The sequence below is a fragment of the Ascaphus truei genome, chromosome 8 (assembly GCF_040206685.1).
Source record: "Ascaphus truei isolate aAscTru1 chromosome 8, aAscTru1.hap1, whole genome shotgun sequence".
In the NCBI taxonomy this organism is placed as follows: Eukaryota; Metazoa; Chordata; class Amphibia; order Anura; family Ascaphidae; genus Ascaphus; species Ascaphus truei.
Genome location: NC_134490.1, coordinates 70,042,141 through 70,065,950, shown reverse-complemented (window position 1 = coordinate 70,065,950; position 23,810 = coordinate 70,042,141). Strand labels below are relative to the sequence as shown.

The 23,810-nt window shown below is 41.8% G+C and overlaps 1 protein-coding gene and 1 long non-coding RNA gene across 2 annotated transcripts; both read left to right on the top strand.

Moving 5' to 3' along the window:
• Positions 1–7,618: 7,618 nt before the first annotated feature.
• On the top strand, positions 7,619–11,077 carry CALHM1 (calcium homeostasis modulator 1). The gene is made up of 2 exons (XM_075610221.1): positions 7,619–8,463; positions 10,248–11,077. The coding sequence occupies exons 1-2, from the start codon at positions 7,915–7,917 to the stop codon at positions 10,710–10,712; spliced, it is 1,014 nt and encodes a 337-aa protein (XP_075466336.1). The 5' UTR covers positions 7,619–7,914; the 3' UTR covers positions 10,713–11,077.
• A 4,332-nt stretch (positions 11,078–15,409) lies between these two features.
• Positions 15,410–18,511, top strand: LOC142500960 (uncharacterized). Its single transcript, XR_012803377.1, has 3 exons — positions 15,410–15,463; positions 17,102–17,278; positions 17,826–18,511. It is a non-coding gene; the product is annotated as an uncharacterized LOC142500960 (long non-coding RNA).
• Positions 18,512–23,810: the final 5,299 nt, after the last annotated feature.

Here is a 23,810-nt window from a genome sequence, read left to right as displayed (position 1 = left end):
GGATTACTCAAGTCCAAGGAGAGAGTTCCACGTCCCTGCGAAACCCAGAAAAAATTGCGCTGGCGGACATTTTCTTTTTTCTGTCTATAGAATGACAGCTACATGAATTCACACCGTTTTGCATGTACACTCCTAATTCCCGATTGACAAATGACTCCTTTGTAATAGTAATTGTAAATCACTTTGCTAAAGCAATACCAACATGGTGCAAATGTTCAGTGGGTGAATCACTTTTCCATAACCTCGGGTACTGCTTAGTGGAAATGACTCGGAATGTACCTTTTAATGAGGCGACTTTATCGTTATCACTGCATTGCGCAAAACAGATTTCACAAGATCTACGTAAACTAATGGGTTCCTGTAGCAGTTGAGTGGCTTCCCTGATTCTTCCTTGATGCCCACTTAGGGAATCCCTTTATTACAGTGGATAAGAAACTAAAAATGACACCCCCTCTGGGCGTTCATTTAGTATTATTTATTCTATTTATAACACGCCGACATATTATATACAATAGGGCTGGAGAAGAAAAAAACAATGAAATAACAAACATTAACATACATTGTTACAGTAGTAAGGCGGGCTCTGTCCCCAGGAGCTTACAATCTACAAGGAAGAGTAAGTGGAAAGATAGGGTACAGGGGGTGAGAAGGATGGTGTGTTTCAGATTGTAACAGAGAAGCTGTAAATTCGGGGAACGGCTGACACCCTTTGGGGCGACGCAGATGTGGGCTGAAGAGGTTCTGAATTCATTAAACCGTGCTATGCAAGTCCTGTAATCCAGAGCAATACAAATTGCAGAGGGCGGCGTTGCCGAAACCCAGCAATCCCAGATGTTAACTCACAGCACGCTGTTTCTGTGCAGAGGGGAGCATATCTTGGGGAACCCCTTTCAGACGTCCGCCTTTGGGGGCGACACAGATGGAGGCTGAAGAGGTTCTGAAATGACATGCATGTAACTACCCAGAATTCTTGTCTGTAGCTCAAGAACTGTACGTCATGTGACAGTAGGGTGAGTTAATCAGGTTAGCGAACCCGTGAAAGACCTGCTAACACACTTTTAGGTTTCTTATCTGTGTTGCACATTAAATAATAAATAAAAAATATTTCATTGTTGCTCTTTGCTCAGTGCCAGAGGAAATCAGAAATGTATATTTTCCATGCAAAGCCTTAGTCGGTTTAGGGAAATAATCCAAGCTGCCAGTTCCTCCTCTGCAATTTGTTTAAAATGTGTATTTTAAAATTGCTGTGTCATAAATGATAAAACAAATATATACATACCAGTAAAGATACTCACTCACATATAGAAAAGTGAAGACACTCACTACTTAAGACTAGCCTATATGTGAGTGTCTTTACTAGTATGTACCAGTTTTAACTGCACTAAGTCACAGATGCATACAGTATGCCCTTCAGGGCATATTTCACATAATTCACAAGAATGTGTATGCTTTTAGCATAGGGACCTGCTATTGAAGCTTCCCTTCACGTTAGTTAGCAGGCTTTTCAGGATTTGATCAAAAGATGCAACCAAAAGTCTCCTTTATCATACAGACTTACGTTTCAAAAGGTATATTTTTCACCATATAATGTTAGCCCAATGGGAGAAGCGCAGGGATTCACTTTCTGTGTGTCATAAAGTACTCCACGGATAGCAATGTATCTGCTGTTACTTAACACTAATTGAATAATTAGCAGTGCCTCAGGACTTATTGATCTGAACCATAGAGGCATACTGTACCTGCACACTACTGTAACTCCAGGGTAACAGTGTAATAATGATTCCTGCCTTATTATTTTAGAACACATTTTCAATGAGACAAGTATCAGGACAATAAATCTTGGATGATTATGCCAATTTCCATCCATTTCACACTGTGCTTTTTCTGTAAACTGTTTCCCCCAGAATTAAAACGAACTTAGACACATCAAAAATAGGAATAAACTGTGGCAAAAAAAAGTGGCTCGACTGGGTCAAGTCCTTGCAATCTAAGGGAGCAAAGCAATGGGGAAAGCCAGCAAAATGTTAGGTTGTATAGGGAGAGGTTTTAGCAGCAGAAAGAGAGGTGATGGTTTGGCCACTTTATAGATCATTGGTGAGACGTCACTTAGAATACGGTGTTCAATTCTGGAGACCATATCTCTGGAAGGACGTAAATAAATTGCCGATTGCCCAAAGAAGGACTACTAAGGGAATCTCCACATTCCCTCCCAGGGTATCTCTCCCTTTGAGGGATGACTAACTTCTCTGATCAGCAGGGCCTCTTTTATACCTCTTGCTGGCTATGCTTTAACATTGAACAATGGTAGCCAGCCAAGAGAAACAGTGCCTGGGGCCCAGACCTGATAACTGATTAATTTAACTAATCCCCACCTTTGTTCTGATCAATTTCTATGGAGAGCTTCAACTGAGTGAATTACTTAGTCTTTCTCCCTAGAAATAACAATAACAGTGGAATATCTCATTTACTTTCTTGCATGTTAATTCCATCACCACACAATACCAACTACAGGTAGTCCTCGTTATCCAACGTTTCACTTTACAACGAATGGCATATCCAACGCTTTACAATGCAACCCTATGGGCCGTTTTTCGACGCCGGAATGCGTTATCCAACGCTCACCGCCACAGATTAACATGGGACTCTCTTTACAACGGTTTCACTATCTAACGCTACTTCCAGAACGGATTCCGTTGGATAACCGAGGACCGCCTGTACTGTATCTAATGTGGGAGGAACTGCTAACACATGTATAAATGCAGACATAAAGTAATTATGTAAAAGACCGGACTTAGCATTACACACAGCTAGCCCAAATCCCATCAAAGAACAATGTTGATTGGGGAAAGGATTGTTACAGGGAAGACAGAATACATGCTTTGAAATGCATTCTTACAGATATGGTGCATTATACATTCCCTGTTCTCCCTCTGATATTAAATTACATTTGTCTGAAAAAAGCCTTACATAGCTGGCCAAGTTACATGGATTTAGGGGTAAATAGCTGGGATTTCTCCTCCCCACTAGGTCAGCCAACGACCCCTACTGTCACAGCCCCCGGCTGGGGATTTTCTGCACCATCTTGATCCGTGCTCTGGTTGGCCTGCAGCTCCTTCTCCATACAAAGGATAGGCACCGAGGCCTATGTAAGGAACGCTGCTGATCAGATTACAAGAACAGTTTTGGAGTCAATTGGAGACTCGGCTGGCGGGCTTTTCAAAAGTGCTCTGTGTGGCAGAGCACTGCGCTTGAAGGAGAAGCTACACATTTTCAATTTGTTCTGTAAAATATCCCCTACATGAGCACTTTCCTGACTTACCACTTACTCTTAGCTATCCTGTTCTCTAACGAGCGTGGCAATTCTGAATCAATAACTATTGATGCATTGAAGCAATACAGTATCTTGTATAATTCTTCAGCCAACAATGGTTAAAAGATTTTGGGGACAATTTGTGAAAATCTCCCTGCTGCGTAACAATTTAAAGCAGATATGATTGCTGCTATTTGCACCAGTATTACCCCAGTTCTGCAGCTGGGAGACATTTCTTAACAGTAAGGGCGTAAAAACTGTCCAGAAAACAATATTTTTTTTACATTTGACTACTTGGGAAACATTTCATCAAGCCTCAATGGGCTAATAATATATCTAAATTAGTGCGCTTTCAGTGAAATATTGCCAGAAAGGAGGAGAAATCGCAGTGTAAACATTTAGCAGAACTGGAAAGCATGGGGGCAAAACGCGCTGGGTCTATTGAACTTTGGTGAATCACCACCGTTGTGACATTACTGCACATTCCACATCTTTGAAACATTGAGACTCCCCTGAAAGGACTAGGATAGATTCTCCATTGACGAGCACGCTACACAAACCATCTATCCTGGGTTACCATGGATAAGCGAAAGCTGGATTATAAGAGGCAACCCATGCAGTTTTGTTTTTTGATTCATTTTATTAGCCCATGTGACCGGGGGTTTTTAAACTACAGAAAACTGCAGAGAAATAAGGCACCCCCTTTGGAGGTAAGTATCTCTGAAAGTAGGGTGTCCTCAGAGATTAAATTAATGGGGTTCAGTTCTATCCTGCTTTAAAAATAAAGAGAAAAATCAAAGAAGAAAAAAATGGCTTGGATTGCTCCTTTAAGTAAGCTGGTTAATTTAGTTATGTAAGTTATGTTAGTTAAATTTAGTTATAGTTTGATATGTTAGTTTACTTTTCATTTTAATAGTTGTATAGTTTGTGTTAGTGTAGTTGTTTTTTTGCAGATTTTTTTAAATTGTATTTTATTTTCTGTCAGTCTCCTTATAATTTAGTTCTTTTTTTATATTGTTTGTTATATTTCTTATTTTTTGTTATTGTGGAGGAGTAGAGGAGGAGGCTTGGGGAGCGTGAGGAGATGAGGAGGAGAGGACTAGGAGGCAGGTGGACTCTGGTAAAGGGAGCAGATGCACTCCTGGGTTGTCCAAACCCCCACCAACCCTACCACCACCAATAGCCACCACTGTTACCACCACCACTACTACCACTATTACCTCCACCACCATCACTACCATCATCTCTACTACCACCACCACCACGAATGCCATTGCCACCACATCAGCAGCAGAGTAAAGAGTGGAAAAAGTCAGGGAGGACACTATCCCACTCTTTCCCTTAAGCCAGTACCTTCAGTTTTATGAGTATGTTAGCTGAGGATTGCTGCTGACTCCAATAGTGTGCTAGTTGAGGAGTAGCATGGTACAGACAGGGGGGCAGTTGAGGAGGAGGAACAGGGTCAGGCCACTAATGAGGGGTGTTGTGCTACTGTCACTCAAGGCTCTGGTCGTGATGAGGAGGAGGAGGGGGAACATTAGGACACAGTGTCTGGAGGTGAAACCACTTTCAATGCCCATAAGAAGAGAGACCTATAATTCTGCATATGTACATATTTTAGTCTGCCCCTGCCCACCCACCCTTATATTACAGATTGTACACTCAACAAGCCATGTACTGTACCAGTAGCACCAACCTAGATGTTATGTTTGGGACTTGTGGTGGCAAACGGTGAATAAGTGCTTCTGGGACCTCACAGAAAGATAAACAGAAAAAAAAATTGACATGATGCCACTAGCAAGTTAGCAACTAGCAATAATGATGATAATGAAGATGATGATTGTGGTGGTAGGCATGGACATGATGGCCCTGGCGCAACTTGGTCAGTTAACAGCAGTAGCAGCAGCTTCACTTGTCTCCGTCAGGCTCTCACTTCTCACTGAATTTCTCTCTCACTGGACCTTGAAGTCATGGCAGTGGTGACGCACAGAAAAAATGGTAGATAAAAACACCATTTTCATTATGCGATTGGCAACTGGCAAGGATGCTGATGGTGGATGTGTTGGGGATAATATCTAGGTCAGGGGCAGGATTGCACTGGCACAAGTCAGGCAGCAGCAGCTTTACTTGTCCGACTCTCACTTCTCCCTGAATTTCTCTCTCGCTCACTGCTAGACCTTGCAGCTGTGGCAGCGGTCACACATAAAAAAAAACTATTCAATAAGAAGAGTTTCTCATCACTGCAAAAATAAAAGAAAGGAGTATGTCCTTGAGATGCATTAAAAATTCAACCGGTAGAACATACACTCGACAAGCCAAGCACTGTGCCAACTGTGCCAAACAAGCCAAGCACTGTGCCAACCTAGAAGGTACGTTTGTGACTGACTTGTTTAGGCCCTCACAAAATGGTACAAAAAAAGTTCAATGATGGTAGCGGAGGACACTAGTGCTAATGATGGTGATATCTTCCATGGGTAGGATCTGGAATGGCACTGGTGGGGTAACAGCTCAGTTGGTCAGAGCTGCAGTCTCCACACACCCAGCTAATAAAAAAATTGTAATTTAATTTGGAAAGAAATCTGTATTCTATATTTTAATTTAACCTGCTACCTCCTCAGGAGCTTGTGACATGCAGACCAGCATAATATAGTTCATTTTAATGAACGCAAGTCTCTCCTACACTGCTACTAGACAGATTGCTTTAACAATCTTTCCCGATGTACCCAGCTCTACTGAACACTTGTTCGGATAGCACGCTGGCTGGTGGACACCTGGGGCATTCTGATGACAGCTGAGGCATTCCACCCGTGCTAGCTAAGGACACGTCTCTTTTTTTTTGCACCCAGTAATTTAGAAGGTCTGAGTCAGGAGCAAGATATGTTGTGCCATGAATGTATCCCTCTGTGTTAGCTCGTGGCCTCATGTGCACCAAACCATAACGTGGTAACATGTCCGACAGGAAACTACCTCAGCTACTACTACTGACAGCACAACCACCATCATGCCTTCCCCTATGCCTTGATTTAATTTGGGGTACCACGAGGTATTGACATAACTGCATTTGCTGCTTCTATCAGGAATACCCCTATGCCTACTGATACTCCCCAGTGATGGTTGTGCTCTTTGAGTGGTCACTGGTTTATTTGAGCATCATGAGTCTGTCCGTAGCCCTTCACTTTCCTCCCCTGCCATCTGTCTCTCCTCTCCATCAGCTCTCTTGCACTCCAGACACAAGTTGATATCTACAGTCTGCTTCCCCTTAGACATAAAATCATTCATTTGCTCCTTGAAGCGATGGTCTAGAAAAGGGTCCGGAAGCCTTTCTTCCTTAGTTTTTAAACAGATACTACACTGGGATCATTTCTCAGGCAGTTAAGCATGGCATACACCAGCATCAACAATTCATGCAAACAAGGCTCCTATTTAATGGGATGACTTAGCTTAGGGCGGCCAATTCCAGTCCTCGAGAGCCACCAACACGTCAGGTTTTAAGGATATCCCTGCTTCAGCACAGGTGGCTCAATCATTGGCTTAGTCAATGACAAGCTACCTGTGCTGAAGCAGGGATATCCTGAAAACCTGACCTTTTGGTGGCCCTTGAGGACTGGAGCTCACACCCCTGCACTCCACCGGTCTCATATGGCCTGGGAGTCCTCTTTGTTTCTCCATGATGCTATTTCTATTGGGGTTTGTGATGAACATTAATGTGTCCTTGTATAGTATGTACCCATGGCACTCAAGGAGTAAAATCGATCTTAACCCCTTCAGCGCCCTCATGATGTATGGTATAGGTCAATAAAAGTGCCACCCCAGGGGCCCTTATGATGAACACCATACGTTATTGTCTCTTTCTCAGTTTTATGGGGCTGGTCGCGATCCGTTTGAGCACCGATCACTTTGAAGGGGGGCGCCGCCCTATCCCTGTCACATTTGGCCCAATGGACAGAACCTCAACAGCATCACCGGATTGCTCCGAAATGGGGTTATATGACACGGAAGGGCCGGAAGGTCGATGGCCCCTCTGCCACTGAAGGGGTTAAATGTGCAGGGTCAATACGGCAGCTGAGAATCATAGCTAATGATTATCATAAGAACTCCTAATTTCAGCATTGAGATGACATTCTGTTCACAGGTTACACAGCACTCTGAATTATTTTTGGCCAGTTCTATCTAGATGTTTGCATATGAATGTGTTATTCTCTGCTATAAGGTGGGGCCATTGTTGTGTTTATTCTGGGAGTGAACAAGTCACAGGAGCATTTGCAAAAGCATCAAACAGATAGCAGAGAAGAGCAGAGAATGTCCCGGGGCCAATAACAGATCAAATCGATGTAATGCAGAGAAATGCAAAGAATTATTTCCAAGTAAAACATTAGCAACATGCAATGCACCTGAAGACATTCTGCACAAACAGCTCAGCGATAGCAATCATCTCAACTTGAAGAACCAGATCCCCTTTACAAACGGTTGAAGACAGTTTACCAGCACTAAAAAAAATAATTACAAGAACGAATGTGGCAAGTCGTTTTAAATCTTTACGTTTGAAGCCAGGTAGACAACACTGAGACTTCCATTTTGGGGAGCGAAAGCAACGACCAACAAAAATGGATAAATTCCGTATGATCTTCCAGTTCCTTCAATCCAACCAGGAATCTTTTATGAATGGAATATGTGGTATCATGGCACTTGCAAGTGCTCACCTATATACAGCTTTTGATTTCAATTGCCCCTGCCTTCCAGGCTACAACATGTCATATGGCATGGGGGTCCTCTTTGTTCCTCCCATTGTGCTATTTCTCTTAGGGTTTGTAATGAACAATAATGTGTCCATGTTGGCAGAAGAATGGAAGAGACCAACAGGAATGAGGCAAAAGGATCCAGCAGTCTTACGCTACATGTTTTGTTCAATGACCCAGAGAGCATTGATTGCTCCGGCTGTATGGGTCTCTGTGACATTACTGGATGGCAAGTGTTTTATATGTGCTTTTTGCACTTCAGTACCCTTAGATAAACTTGGTAACATGACAGATGTGAACTTGTCAGAGAAAGAAATCAGGAGAATATTGGCCAGGATCCCTTGCAAAGAAATCTACGACGGACACCAGATCATCGCGCAGGAAGTGGCCTCACGTTACCTGCGATGCATCTCTCAGGTAAGAGAGTATGTTTAGTCATTCCCAATTAAGGAATTAGCTCTCAGTAGTATACAATGGTAAGAATGTTTTATTTTTCAGCATTTTTTTACTTGCATAATAGCTCAAAAAAAGAGGAAAATAGGGAATATTTATCAAGTTGATGCAATTTGAGAAAATAGAAAACTGCAGTATTTATAGACACATACCATTAAAATACATGCCATTAAAATATTCCTCCAAGTGACTCCATCCAAGTTCATGCAAAGCATCTTTGAACATTGAGGGAATTTGAATGACAATGTTCAACCTAACGTCGACCTACAGTAACTTCATAATGAACATTTCCCCCAAAAGAGGGAAAGATCTGGGATTTGTTCATCTTTGCCTTAAATTAACAGTCAGTGCCCAATGGGAGAAGCGCAGGGATTCACTTTCTGTTTTTTCACATATGTATGCCAATCTTTTCACCAGCAGCATGCTCCTTACACAGAGAATTACCTTGACGTTGGTTAGCAGGCTTGTCATTATTTGATCAAAGGATGTAACCAAAAGTCTCCTTTGTCTTACAGACTTAGGTTTCACTATGTGTATTTTTCCCCCCATTTATTGTTATCTCAATGGGAGAAGCGCAGGGATTCACTTTCTGCTTTTTCACATATGTATGTCCAATCTTTTCACCAGCAGCATGCTCCTTACACGGAGAAGCGCGGTGAATATATATATATTTGGTTTGCCTTAAATTAAGGCAGAAAGCATCAAATAAAATATACTCCTTTTAACACAGTTTATCAAAGAATTTTGTTCCTATTTTCCCATGATTGCTGGTGTCACCAGTAGGGGTTAGGGAAGAGTTAAGCCATGCATATATTGATGAGATGTATCAATATCTACGCATCTTCGTCCTTTGTTTCCTTTTCATAGCGCCAATAAAATTCTGTGGGTCCCAGTCAGTGTGAACATCCTTACAGTTATATATCAATGTCAGCCCCTTGAGTTCTAGATGGGTCAGCGACATATTGCTTTGAAATACATTGCTGTCCTCTGTAATTATTAGGAGGATTCCTACATTCGGCACAAGTGGCAATACACTGAAATCGAAAATGTTTAATACACTGCAAAGAGCAGAAAATATTGAGCTTGATAAAAGGACCTCAAAGGTATTTTGTAATTATTTGTGATACGATCTGTGTGGGCAACATTGTTTTATTAAAGAAAAAACGTAGCAGTGATTTCATATCACAAATCCTTTCACATTCTCTCTATTAATGTGTTTCAGCTATTAAAACGCTCCTGATAAATACTTATTTCTGATTTGTAGTGATCAAATACTCCTGTATTTGATTTTAGAATGTTTGAGAAATATTCATTATTGCAGTTTATTTATTTTTTACAAAAGATATAGTTTTCCCCGTATTTCAGCTACAAGATTCTCATTTCAGATTTTAGTTTTAGGTACTATACTTTTGGCCAAAAATAGCCCTTTTTGACAATGTAGAATAAGGCCCTTAGTATTTCGAATACTTCATTTACTTTTTAAGCTGTAAAATATGAATTGTGTTGAAAATGGCCCTGACAAGCAGAACGGCTAAACAGCAATGGTGATTAGGAGTCTGAGAGAGAGTGGATTCCATGTGTATATAAAATGACTTGCTTATTGAATTTAAATAAAAATACCTAATTTGATTCCCCGCTCTACAAATGATAAATGGTGTCTTAGCGTAGACAACTGTTTAACCATATTTGTATAATACAGATCACTTAATGGACATGCCAATAATGTGTTGTCATCTTTATTTTCCTAGGCGTTGGGCTGGACATTTGTTTTACTTATGACCTTGGTGGCATTCCTTGCTAGAGCCATCCGACCTTGTTTTACACAAGCTGCTTTCCTGAAAAGCAAATACTGGTCCCACTACATTGACATAGAGCGCAAGCTTTTTGATGAGACCTGCACAGAACATGCAAAAAGCTTTGCCAAACTGTGCATCCAACAGTTCTTTGAGACAATGAACAAAGATATGAGCATGGAGCATACCCTGCTTTTGGAGGAGAAGGCATCAGAGCAAGAAGGAAACGAGAAGCTGTTGGGTATCACAGACCAAGGAACAATGAATACATTGTTGAAGAATTGGCACAAATGTAAGCCCCCACTCAATCTCAGTAAAGAGGTGTACCAGAATGGGAATGGATGCATCAAAGAAAATCACCCCCAAAATAACCTAAATGTTCCGAAGAAGGAAATGGCAACTTATATTAGTAAAGTTTAATGACTGGCTAACCAGGAAACAGAAACTTTTCAGCCTTCGAAGTGGAAGCTACTGACCTGCCTAGAGAACCCAAGAGAAAAAAAGACTCTGAATATGAAATGAATGGGGATCTCTTTAGACCCATTAATGATGTGTATGCTTCATAAAATGCCAACAGGGGAGTGTGTGATATGATCCCATGAAAAGTTCGAAGTGGTGTCTATTTTTTAGTTTAAAAAAATGTGTTATGTATTATCAAGAGGCACATATTTATATGTGATGTGGTTTCTTCCATAATAAACTGATAATTTAGTGAAGGATGTTAGAAGACTGTGCATTAGGCTCTGAGGCCCATACAGGCATACCCCGCATTAACGTACGCAATGGGACCGGAGCATGTATGTAAAGCGAAAATGTACTTAAAGTGAAGCACTACCTTTTCCCACTTATCGATGCATGTACTGTACTGTAATCGTTATATACGTGCATAACTGATGTAAATAACACATGTGTAACAGGCTCTATAGTGTCCCTGCTTGCGCACAGCTTCGGTACAGGTAGGGAGCCGGTATTACTGTTCAGGACGTGCTGACAGGCGCATGCGTGAGCTGCCGTTTGCCTATTGGGCGATATGTACTTACTTGCGAGTGTACTTAAAGTGAGTGTACTTAAACCGGGGTATGCCTGTATTTACTTAGCGGTGCTAATTCCATGAGATAATACCCAACGCCCTTCAATTGAATGGGCCATAAGGTGTCTAACAGTGGACAATTTCTTATGGAATAGCATTGCTTAGTAAATATAACCCTATGTATAACAGTATTACAGACACAAATTTACAAACAAAGTCTCTCTTTGACTTGATACATATATATATATATATACATTACCTTTTTATGACTATTGCTAATTCCTCTTTATTGTAACTTACAGATTTGTTTTATTTAAATGTAAAGCAGCAGTTCTGCCTATTTAACTTTTTTTTAATGTTTACCGCATTGGAGTTGGGGAACCTTTCTGAGATGATCCGTGTTATTTTTAGCTCTGGTTTCCGAGATACTAACTGGTGTGGTTATCAGTTGTTCTCCCTGGGCATTTGATTTAAACGGCCATCCAATAGGAAGCCGGATGATGTTGGGACTTCCTACTGGCCCGCAGACCCCATGATACAGTATTTGGTGTCCATTTTTGTTTCCCTGGAGGATGATTTAACTAAGTTAACTGCACCGATAAGTATTTCGGGACTCGGGGGAGATCCTCTGAGCTGAACAGAATGAGTTTTTGGAGGATCCCACAGCTCCAATGCTGTATTAAACAATACTGTACACAAAATAAAAAACTGGTAGATAAGATTGCTGTTTTAAATGGGCATTGTGTGCTTTTGGTTATATTACACAGTAATCCACTTTTGGTCAGTGGGTTGTGCATATTTCCCAATAAAAGAATGTACATTTATGTTGTCGTAAAATGAAGGGGAAAAAAACTGCCTAACATATGTTTGAAATTCTCCTGTTTTTCATAGACTTTGTATTACAATGTGCGGCAATGTATAATGGTACCAAGTGTATGTGCAAGAACAGCTGTTACTCAGATGCACCAACATAGAGATTCCATCTTATCCATGTAGGTGTTGTATGTTGCAGGTTAATGGGAGTCTTTGCACTAATAAAATGCATGGTACTGCTTTCTGTATTTGTGTTTGGATGGTAAAAAGCAATAGTGGTGAACAAAGGACCTCCACAGCCATCATCCAATTAAATATGTTTGCGCAGTCACTGACTTTTCCCTGTAGCATGCGTCAATTTTTGGGGGGGAACTTACCCCAATATCTTCTACTGACTTTTCCCTGCTTTGCGGCACGTTCATTTCAGGTTATGCTGTTGCAAATGGGCTTATCTCGGGAACTGGTATAGGTCCTTTGAATATTCAAACAACTGCCTTTCAAAGCACAATTTCTGCACACAAACTACCAATTGTGAATCAAGTGTTAATAAAAAAAATGGTAGCCAGCCCAGCATGCACAAGCTGCACGTAACTACGGAGCTCAACATATATGGTGATTCTTAGCAGGTTTAAATATGTATCATATTCTAATAGTACATAAGGTGTCAAATAAAGAGAACAGCAGGAAAACTGAGTGTGACTGAGCTAGTGTTACAGTAACATCATCGGAAATGTCGGAGACCAATCCTCGCTACAGTGATGAAGTGTAAAAATACAATCATAGTCCATGGGGGCACCCCGAACAGGAGCGCTGGCTAGGGCATCTTTAAGTGTAAAGAGAATAGTCCAGGCACACGGTCTTATCACACAGTAGAAAATTTAATCCAGCATAAATCCAACGTTTCGGCTGCACACAGGCAGCCTTTGTCAAGGTGAGAGCTGAAACTAAACAGTGCTAAAAACCCTTAAATACCCCTTACACTTACCTATCTAAGTGCTACCACTTGGGGACCTGGTAGGACGACCCCCTTGGTCCGTGGGCACCGGCAGGTGACATTATAGTGCTTCATTGATTGTGTGCCAGATCACCCCTTTCTAGGGCATCATTAAGTGCCTGGAACGCAGTCTTGCATTCTGGAGGCCAGGTCACAGTATAGCGGAGCCTTTTGCGGGTCTGGTGAGTCAGGGACTTGGCTAAGGCACTGTAACAGGGGCTAAACTTCCTATAGTAGCCAGCCATCACTATGAAATGTAGACACTTGCTTCTGGGTATGGGGAGTGTGTGACTTGGTCACCGGAGGATGGCCTCTACTTTGGCCATGCCGAACTGACATTTGGTGAGCTTGCGGGCTAACACAGCCTCCCTGATCCGATCTACTATTCCAGCTATGGTACCTGCCTCAGATGCTTGTCTCATGTCCAGCTAAACACTGCCACATCATCCAAGTAGACTCTTGCATACCCATGTATCCCTTCCAGCAACTTATTTTCCAGGTTGTGGAAAGTGGCCAGAGCATTGTTGATCCAAAATGGCATTTCGGAAAACTCGTATAAGCTATTCAGGGTGATGAACACCAACTTTACCCGTTCCTCTGGGGTCAGAGGGATCTGCCAGTACCCCCATGGTGTCAAAGATTATTTCCAACCTCTTTCAATAAGCTTCAGCCTTTAGATGTAAGTATTGTTTTTTTTTTTATGGAAACAACAGGTAATAAGTGAGATTTGGGTTAGTCTGAGCACACAAGCAACCGGTTCGGGCGAAACAGGGAACCAACGCACTGAAGACATATTTATAGTCTACTGTATATTTGAGACCCACAGACATCACTTGCATACATAACTCATCAATCATTCATACACCAGCCCACATTTCCTTCTGTCTTCACCTTTCAGCTTTCATATATGGTCATATCCCTTTGACCTACTTTTTAACTCTGAGGGTGGAGAGAAATCAGTGTGTCTGGGTGATAGGCTCTGCAAAGTCTTCACTGCTTGTGGGTAGAGTCCTGTTATCTTTGCTGTGCTACGTAACCCTTTCAATGCTGGAAGTTAACCTTTTCGGTACCAGACTTGCATACCTGGAATGTACCTTGGTTGTGGCCAATATCAGTGTCCAGAATATTTATACCACTATCTCCCTTTTTGCCCTGATAGGGACAACATCATACAGTAACTTTCTCTGGGATTTTCATGGAAAAGACCTGTATATGTATTCCTTCATTCAAACACATTCATATAAAAGTACCGGTAGTTATATCACTCATGTATTTTATATGTCATGAGGGTGCAAAGTTGTGTAACCCCCCCTTTGGGATTACCATGGCATTAAGGGGTTAATTGTGTAGGCCTACACAGAGTAATGCCCCTTTCTCATCACATGGTGCTGGGGTGACTCCGCAGATGTTAAGCCCCATGGAGACCGCGACATGAAAAGACATACAGTATAGACAGGGGATGCTTCTGGAAACCAGATCCCAGGAGAAGGTGAAGTAGTGGGATCTCACTGTGAATAGTGTAAACACGTTCATAAGATAGTGTAGGATCCCGTTATTGTTTTATAGAGAGGATAACCTGGTAGCATCAAACAGAGATGGCTCCCTTCCCCATTGGGGGTTCATGGAGAACTAGAGGGGACTCAACAGACCATAGTCTCAATGCATTGTCAGACAAGTCTCATCAGAGGGTTCATAGCTGGCCTTACTCCAAGCTGCCTAAAGTTGGAATGCAGTGCCCGAGAGAGGGGCCCTTATCCATGGAAGAGGGAGATTAGCACCAGGCCCGACAGGCGTCCATACGGAATAGAGTTCTACCGAAGTTACACTGAGGAGGGCGTCAGTAGGTAGGCAATGGAATAAAGCCTACCGGGCAGAGGTAGGGGCAGCTATGGAAGTTGGTTCTTACAGCATCAGTAGGAATGTCATTATGTCAATACCAAGTTGCCAGTGTATATGGATGTAACCAATAAACTGCTGTTGAATTAATAAAGTTCTTGGCGCCCATCATTGCTATATCATCGCCCAACTGCACAATTCCAGCACCCTGATAAGGTAATCCCATCTGAGAAAGCCAAGATAGAGACATTGATGTAAACTCCCTAGTAGCCGGGCAGGGAGGGTTAGACTCTGTACCTGCGAACTCTACATAGCCCATTAAACATTTAAAACTACATAATAAATTCAGGGCCGGTGCCAGGCGCCATTTTCCTAGGGTGGCATTTTCTATGCTTCTTTTGTTCTTGGTATAATACCTGGATGCTATTGGTGCCTCTGTAAGCTCTGGCATCTCCTCCTGCTATCAAATGACACCAAGGAAATGCCCGGATAGACAAGGTAAGAGGCGTCGCACTTTCCTCCTGAACTGAGCCCCGCAAAAATCCCAGCCGGCCCTGTAATTGGACAGATTTAGCCGGCATCCTCATGGGGTCCCGACTGCTCTCTGACTCTCTCCCTCCTTCCATGTGACATAACCGGAGGTCGTTTCTGTGCGCTCCAAGACTAGAAACCAGCACGTTTTTTTTTTCACCTTTGGGGGCGGCAGCTCTCTGTGTTCGCCTCAGGGCTGAATTTTGGTGTGCCAACCTTAAATACGGTTCATGAACTAAAATCTTAAGTGTAGCATCATGAAGCTGTGACGTCATTCAAAAAGTCGAGGGCAGTCAGACAGGCAATGTCAGTTAGTGTTTAACGCATGATTCAGCTGGTTAGTAAGAGATTGTACTGGGAGTTCCACCATTTAGCTTCCAGCGCTCTGATTTAGCTATTGCCATCAGCCTTAACGGACTTAGGACAGTGGCAGGACGGGAATCGCCTTATTCAGTTTCTATTGGAGCTTGATATCCATGATCAGATTTCCGCAGGAAGTCTAGTTCAGCATTACTACCTCACACTAGCCACCAGAGATGCCATTCAGTGCTTTGCTGCAGCCATATATCCACTGCATTACTTTTAAACACTTGCCATCAGTGCTCTCACCTTGATCACTGCAGCTAATTAAACACTTCAATGAAGTACTATAATCATACCAACAAGGGGGCTTTGCCTTTATTATTTACTCGGACAAGATTTCAATTGCCCCATCCTAATCATTGCCTCGGGGTATTTTACCTGACACCCTATTGCCCGCTCTCCCTGTTTTCGATCGATCACAGGAAAAAAATTCCAATTTTTACCCCTAAGGAAGCTCAATGAGTGAAACGCATAGGGTGAGTGTGCAGACTATCTAGAGACCCCCCAAGGTGTGTGGTGAACTACTCTGAGGATCCTGGGCCAAGTTCTCTTGGTTTTTCTCTTTCCTGAACCTGGACATCATTCCCTATGGATGGCCACCACAGGTGTAACATGAGGAAGGAGTGCTGCAGTCCTCAATTACCATTTGACCCAGGGTGGTCTATATGCTTGTACTTACAGCACTTTTGTAAGTGTATTACTTTTATTTTTATCAATATAAAAACAATCTATACTATCTGTGTCCTCTCTGTTCTGTTCTTCACATATTGGGAACCTACCCATCCTTCTTATTCTGTTCCTGAGGGATGCCCTTCAACAACATTTTTTTGTAACAATTTTTTTATTGGACACGTTCACAAATTAATGTACAAACAGAAATGTCATGAGCCCATAACACTTCAACTCAATGCAAACATATTGTGACCAACAGCATTTTCACGTTTTCTGTAGGGGGAAAGAGAAAGAGGGGAGGAAAGAGAAGAGGAGGGGAGGGAGGGAGACAAACCAGTGGAGGGGGGTGGGGGATGAAAGGTTAGGTGGGGGGGGGGGTTCGCCCAGAGGCTTCCTTGATATTCCCTCCTGGAGTCAAGGGGGTACTGGGGGTTCAGAAGGTTGGCCTTCTTGGGTTTTATCTCTCTATCCAAGGGTCCCAAGTATTCCAAAACTGAGGCATCTTCTTTTGGAGCATAGCCGTAAGCTTCTCCATAGTCATGACCTCATTTATTCTTCTAATTACTGTAGTTCTCGAGGGGGCCTTAATCTGTTTCCAGGCGGCTGCTATAGAGCATCTGGCCGCTGTCAGCATAGCCGTGATCAGCCTAGACATTGGCGGAGGAAGATCTTCAACAACATTTTAAGAAATCTTCTGTGAGTTGGTTACTCTGAACAACCGTACTGCCTATATTCATCTTCACAATTGTGAGTGAGATACTTATGAGCCGTCACTGCACTAATTAATTGATCAAAACAATATTGCACCATATGTTCTTTTTCTTGTTTTTCACTCAGAGCTTCCACTGCTGAAATTCAATTCTCTTTAGAGTTTGTGCAACTGCAAGTTTGCCAATAAATTAACTGATACAAAACAAAATACTACTACTAATTTATTCATAAACTTGCATGTCATTCAATTAGTTCTCATTATTATTACACCCGTTATATTACAATGACAGTGTTACCTGTTACATTTTTGCTTTTGACAATTACTTTTTATGTTCACGTGACCTTTTTTTATATCTCCTAATCTGCCTCTTCCATTTTGACTCCATTCTTATACTTCTGCATGCATGATTACTTCATCTTTAACTTTCATTCGTGGTTACATTCTTGTTCGCAGGTGTGATATTTGAAAATTCTGGTGTTTTGTCTCTGTTTCATGTTCAACATTATGTTTCTCTGATACTTGTTTCCCCGTTAATTGTTCTTTCTTGTGTTTCGTTGTCTCACTTGTTGCCTTCCACTGCAGCCATGGGTTTGGCCAAAGACAGAACTCCGCCTTCCCGCTGAGCTGAGAGCACAGGAACTTCACCCAATCGACCTTGGGAAGCTGGTGGAGATGGCAGATCTTTTCAAAAGATTGGAAGTTACCATCTATGTCCTTTTTGGCCCCGTCAAATTTGGGAAATCTGTTATAGGTCAGCCACGGGAATATGGTGGGGACTTCCGATTTCCACGCGAGAGATGGCGATGGGAAGTGGCCATATTCTCACCCACATAGTGGATGATAGCCACTCATTCTTCCAGGGGGGGCCAGAATAACAGATAGACGAATGATTCATTCATTTAACACTTTAGGTACTTTCACATATTTCAAAATGTTTACTTCACATGACAATAAGAAATATTATGTATTTAGTGTAGGTACCTAAATGCTAAAATGGGGTTAGCAGGCTTGAATCCTTTTTTGATCAGAAGATGCTAAATTACTCCTTTGTTTAAGATTTAGGGGCTTATTTTAGTAGCTCCGAATTGTGTTAAATCGCTTCTAAAGTACACTTTAGAAGCGAATTTGCATGTTTTGCGATTCTGTAAGCACTTTTCACATGTCCAAACCGTGCGTAAAAAGGCTTTTTTTAAAGAAAGGTTTTAATTCGGGCTGTGCAAATCTGCGTGGAATAACCAAAATCGCTAATTGGCACGCCATGGATACATGCTGGGATACATGCATGGATACATGTCCTCCAACCTGCTGAGGTTGGGGACAAGAGGAGCCTGAGGGGGTTGCCGTGATGCAAAGATCCGGAGAGTAGGGGGTGAAAGGAGGGCAGGGCTCTCCGATCTGCAACACCCCTCTAACGAAGGTCCGTAAACCCAGGGAAATAAATCTTTCAACTTCTGGATAATATTGGATGTATCATTGGGGCCTTTTCGTCTCTTATTTATATATATATATATATATATATATATACAAAAACACAGAAAAAACAGGCGCACTCATAGCGTAAAATTGTATGACAATAAGTTTATGGAATGAAGGGTTTAAAAGTACACACTCACAAACATAGCTGGATATAAAGCATTTTTGAGTAAAACTCAGCCCGTTCAGACGCAGGAACCCAGTGAGAAGGACTTTGATGTAATGTCCGTGGTATATCCTGCTGCAGTAGCCCCTCTGTGTCCTTGCAGGGACCGGAAACCACGAGGGACGCCGCCTTCTCCTTGCTCCGGCGTTACACAATGAGTGCACTGACCCAAATCTCGCGTGAGCTCGATGACGTCAGTGAGATATTTGCCGGAGAGAGTTCACAAAAGGAAAGCGGGCTGGGCAGCTGGACGGCTGGTAAAAATGCTAACAGCGCAGCAAAAATAAGCTGTAGCACATGAGTGACAGTATAAAATATACAAACTGGACAATAAGCTCCACAGCATTCTCTACGCGTTTCGTCTCGAACGAGACTTCATCAGGAGATGGTAGCATAGGTATTGGGCCCAGTAATATAGTACATTAGACCAATCAGAGCATAGAAGATAGAGGATTACTAATAGGATGCATGTGATCAGTGTGAGGGTGAAATTAACCCCCATGTATGCCAAAATACACATTGATTTAAGATAACAATTTCAATCACAATGACCAAACATTACAATACATATAGTAACAAGTGCTTTAACAGATGCATCAAATAAAGAATAGTATATTCAGATAATAAAACAGTTTAAATGCTTATAAATAAAGCACAAGAATTTGGTAGGATGTCATAGGCAGATAACTTGCATAGTATAGTATAATATATAAAACAGATGCTAATAAAGGGTGACAATACCCTAAGTATAAAGAGATAGCTGGATATCCACTAGATGTATAAGGAGGCAAAGTTGATGTTAAAGAGATTCAGAGGGATCAAGGTGCAAAAATGACAATGTACGGGGGAGGAATCAAGGGAGAGGGGGGGGAAGGAGGGGGGAGCGGGGGAGGGAAATAAAAAGGGGGAAAAAGGGGGAAAAAGGGGGGGGGGAAATGGGGGGGGGGGAAAGGGGGGGAAGGGGAGGGGGGGATAATTAGAATAAGGGAAATGGGAAATAGGAAGGGGAATAGCAAATGGAAATGTGGTGAAGGGGGGGAGGGGAAAGGGGGGGAGAGGAAGGGGGGAAAAAACACATCGGGATGATAAATACATAAGTAGGAACGAAGGGAATGGATACAATAGATGTTGATGAATGATGAAGGATACTGGACCAATGGTGGTCGCGCAAGCAAAGTCAATGGTGCCCACAAATATAAATAGTCATATTTATGCCAATTTCAAAATGAATAAATCCAATGTATAAATATATATATCTCGATAAACTGAGTCACTGTGGTGATACTGGTGCCCACACAGAGGGAACGAAATGAATCGCTCAACCCAGACCTCCCTGCAGAACACCGTACCCCACAGTTTAAAAATATAAAACTGAACTACTGTACTGATGTCTATTGTGTCATTGAGACCCCCGGAACCAATGTACCAAGTACATATATCCAGTAGGTCTCCCTGACACACAATTTTTTGAACCTATCACCCTCCGAGAGGGAAGGTGAGATGGCCTCGATACCAAAGATGGACAGAGAGCAGGGATCCCTATTGTGCATACTATCAAAGTGTCGTGATAGACAATGCGAATGGAGAACATGTTTGACATTTCTACGATGCTCAAGGAATCTAGTACTAATCGTCCTAGACGTGCGGCCCACATACTGTAGGCCGCAACGGCAGGTAATGAGATATATAATGTAGGTACTAAGACAGTTAATGTGATGTTTGATTTCATGTACAGAACCGTTAGAAAAGGATTTAAAGGTATTAATTTTACTTAGATGCCCACAAGTAATACATCTAGTTCTACCACAGGGAAAATTACCCTTTTTAGAAGTTTTAGTAGATGTTACAGATGGTAGATTAGTGATGGGCTTAAGTCCACTTGGGGCAATCATGGTCTTCAGGCATCTTGCTTTTTTAAAGACAATAGGAGCTCGTATTGGCACCCTAGGCTCTAGAATGGGATCATTCTGAATAATGTTCCAGTGTCTATTGATAATATGTTTGACCTGGTGGGCCAATTTGTTGTACTTGGTAATAAACTTTGGAAAAGAATGCAAAGGGTTCCCGCTAACTCCGTCACCCGCTGGATCAAGGCCAGCATGATCAGATCTGGTCCTGGACCTCTTGAGTAAAGCACTCCTGTCAATACTTTTAGCGTCATCAAACGCCTTCCGCACCAGCGTTCCATCATAACCCTTTTGGAGAAACTTGTAGATTAGAGACTCTCCTTGGTCACTGAAATCCGAGTTTAGGGAACAGTTACGGCGAATCCTGAAGAATTGGCTTCTAAGGATGTTATTCAACCACTTTTTGTAGTGGTTGCTACCGTATTGCAAGTACCCATTGGTGGAGACAGGTTTGAAGTGTGTTTTACTATGTATCTTCATGTCCGACCTACCAAAATTGTGTGTCAGGGAGACCTACTGGTTATATGTACTTGGTACATTGGTTCCGGGGGGTCTCAATGACACAATAGACATCAGTACAGTAGTTTAGTTTTATATTTTTAAACTGTGGGGTACGGTGTTCTGCAAGGAGGTCTGGGTTGAGCGATTCATTTCGTTCCCTCTGTGTGGGCACCAGTATCACCACAGTGACTCAGTTTATCGAGATATATATATTTATACATTGGATTTATTCATTTTGAAATTGGCATAAATATGACTATTTATATTTGTGGGCACCATTGACTTTGCTTGCGCGACCATCATTGGTCCAGTATCCTTCATCATTCATCAACATCTATTGTATCCATTCCCTTCGTTCCTACTTATGTATTTATCATCCCGATGTGTTTTTTCCCCCCTTCCCCTCCCCCCCACCACATTTCCATTTGCTATTCCCCTTCCTATTTCCCATTTCCCTTATTCTAATTATCCCCCCCCTTCCCTTCCCCCCCCCTTTTTTTCCCCTTTTTCCCCCTTTTTTTTTTTCCCTCTCTCCGGCAAATATCTCACTGACGTCATCGAGCTCACGCGAGATTTGGGTCAGTGCACTCATTGTGTAACGCCGGAGCAAGGAGAAGGCGGCGTCCCTCGTGGTTTCCGGTCCCTGCAAGGACACAGAGGGGCTACTGCAGCAGGATATACCACGGACACTACATCAAAGTCCTTCTCACTGGGTTCCTGCGTCTGAACGGGCTGAGTTTTACTCAAAAATGCTTTATATCCAGCTATGTTTGTGAGTGTGTACTTTTAAACCCTTCATTCCATAAACTTATTGTCATACAATTTTACGCTATGAGTGCGCCTGTTTTTTCTGTGTTTTTGTAGATATCCTCAAGGAAGTGGTGTTCCCTTCATTCGGGCTGCAGAGACTCTTTTGGATAGCAATTGGAATATTTTGGGATTTATATACTTTTTTATATATACATTTTTCTGGACATTTTATTTTCTGTTTTATTTTGTATGCTTTTATTGTTTTATTGGATTAGTCTTTTATTATTTTTTATCTATATATATTTTTTATATATTCCACTGTGCATAGTATAGGTTATATTTTTATAGAGGTCATTTATATAGTGTTAGGTTGGCGCCAAATATTTTCTTTTGTTGTGCTATATATATATATAGCTATATCATGTGCGCAGAAATACTGAGTCAACCTGTTGATATCTATGCAGCCACAATGCTGGTTTTACACAAAAACCACAATATGTAGTAGAAAAATAGCATTCGGCACAACAGAACAACTAGATGGATGAGGTATATTACTATCAAGGTGAGAAGTAGGAAGGCCTAAATATGTTATATACTTCCCATTGTGAAGGTTACATCACCAAATATTATTTAAAAAAGAGTCCAGGTAGAATATCAGTTACAGAAAAAGTATTCTATTACAGTCTGAATCAATGCAATATGGAATGAAAAACAAATGATCAGAGTGATGAAAGTCCAAAAAATAAAAACTGAGTATAAGGAAATAAACCCCCCCAAAAATAAAAATAGTGTCCTCTTACTGTGAAGTCTTGCGTCTCACTGACCGTCTTGTTTGATGTATGCTGTTGAATCAGCAGATATATTCAGCCCAAGAGACCAGTCAGTGTGTGTAAACTTTTGCTGCTGAGAAAAAGGGAGGGGAAGAACAAGGCAGAAAAGACAGCTTATGTAGACCTGGTTACCGGGTATAGATGGCAATGGATCTTCCACCGGATTCTCCTAAGTCTCTGGTGTCAGGTTGTCACTCCGACACTGTATTATGAGACCTCATGTAACCTCCGGTCGCCTGAAGCTCTCTGTTGCACAATCGGGACTCTGCTCATCAATCTCCCCCACTATATACTATGTAACCCTGGCTGTGCTCAAAGCTGTGACCATGCAGCAAGCTTAAGCCTATAGGGAACTATGTTAAAAATGGTTTTTGAAGCAAAAAGTGGCACTGTGTGCTCATTTGCATGTCATTTCCCAGAATCCCTTGCTGCAGTGGAAGTGCTGTGTGCTGGGTGATAATGGGGAAAGGCGGGGTTGCAGACCAGCCTAAGACATGCAGATGAGCATATAGTTGTATTTACATTTGCATATATATATATATATATACACAGAACAAATATTAACCAGCGCTCAGTGAAACAGAACTAATAAAAAAGTTTATATAAGCTCAAATAGTGTAAATAGACTAAGCAAATGAGAAAAAAGTAAAAGGTGGAACGCCAGCTCATATAAGGAATAACTAGTTCCTAAACTACATGAAGAAAAAATACAAATATGAGCGCACAGTCCTAAAGGAAATTAATTTCAATTTAATAAAATGATAGATAAATAACAAATATTAAGTGACCATATAGATAGTAAATAGACAATACAGAAATAATAACAATTAAACAGAGGGTGAGATTGCTGCAGCAATTTGGTGAGTGAGGGGACCCCGAGAACAAAGTGGAAAGGCTGATGAGTCCTGTAGATGAAATAGGGCTGAAACAACCTCCTTAG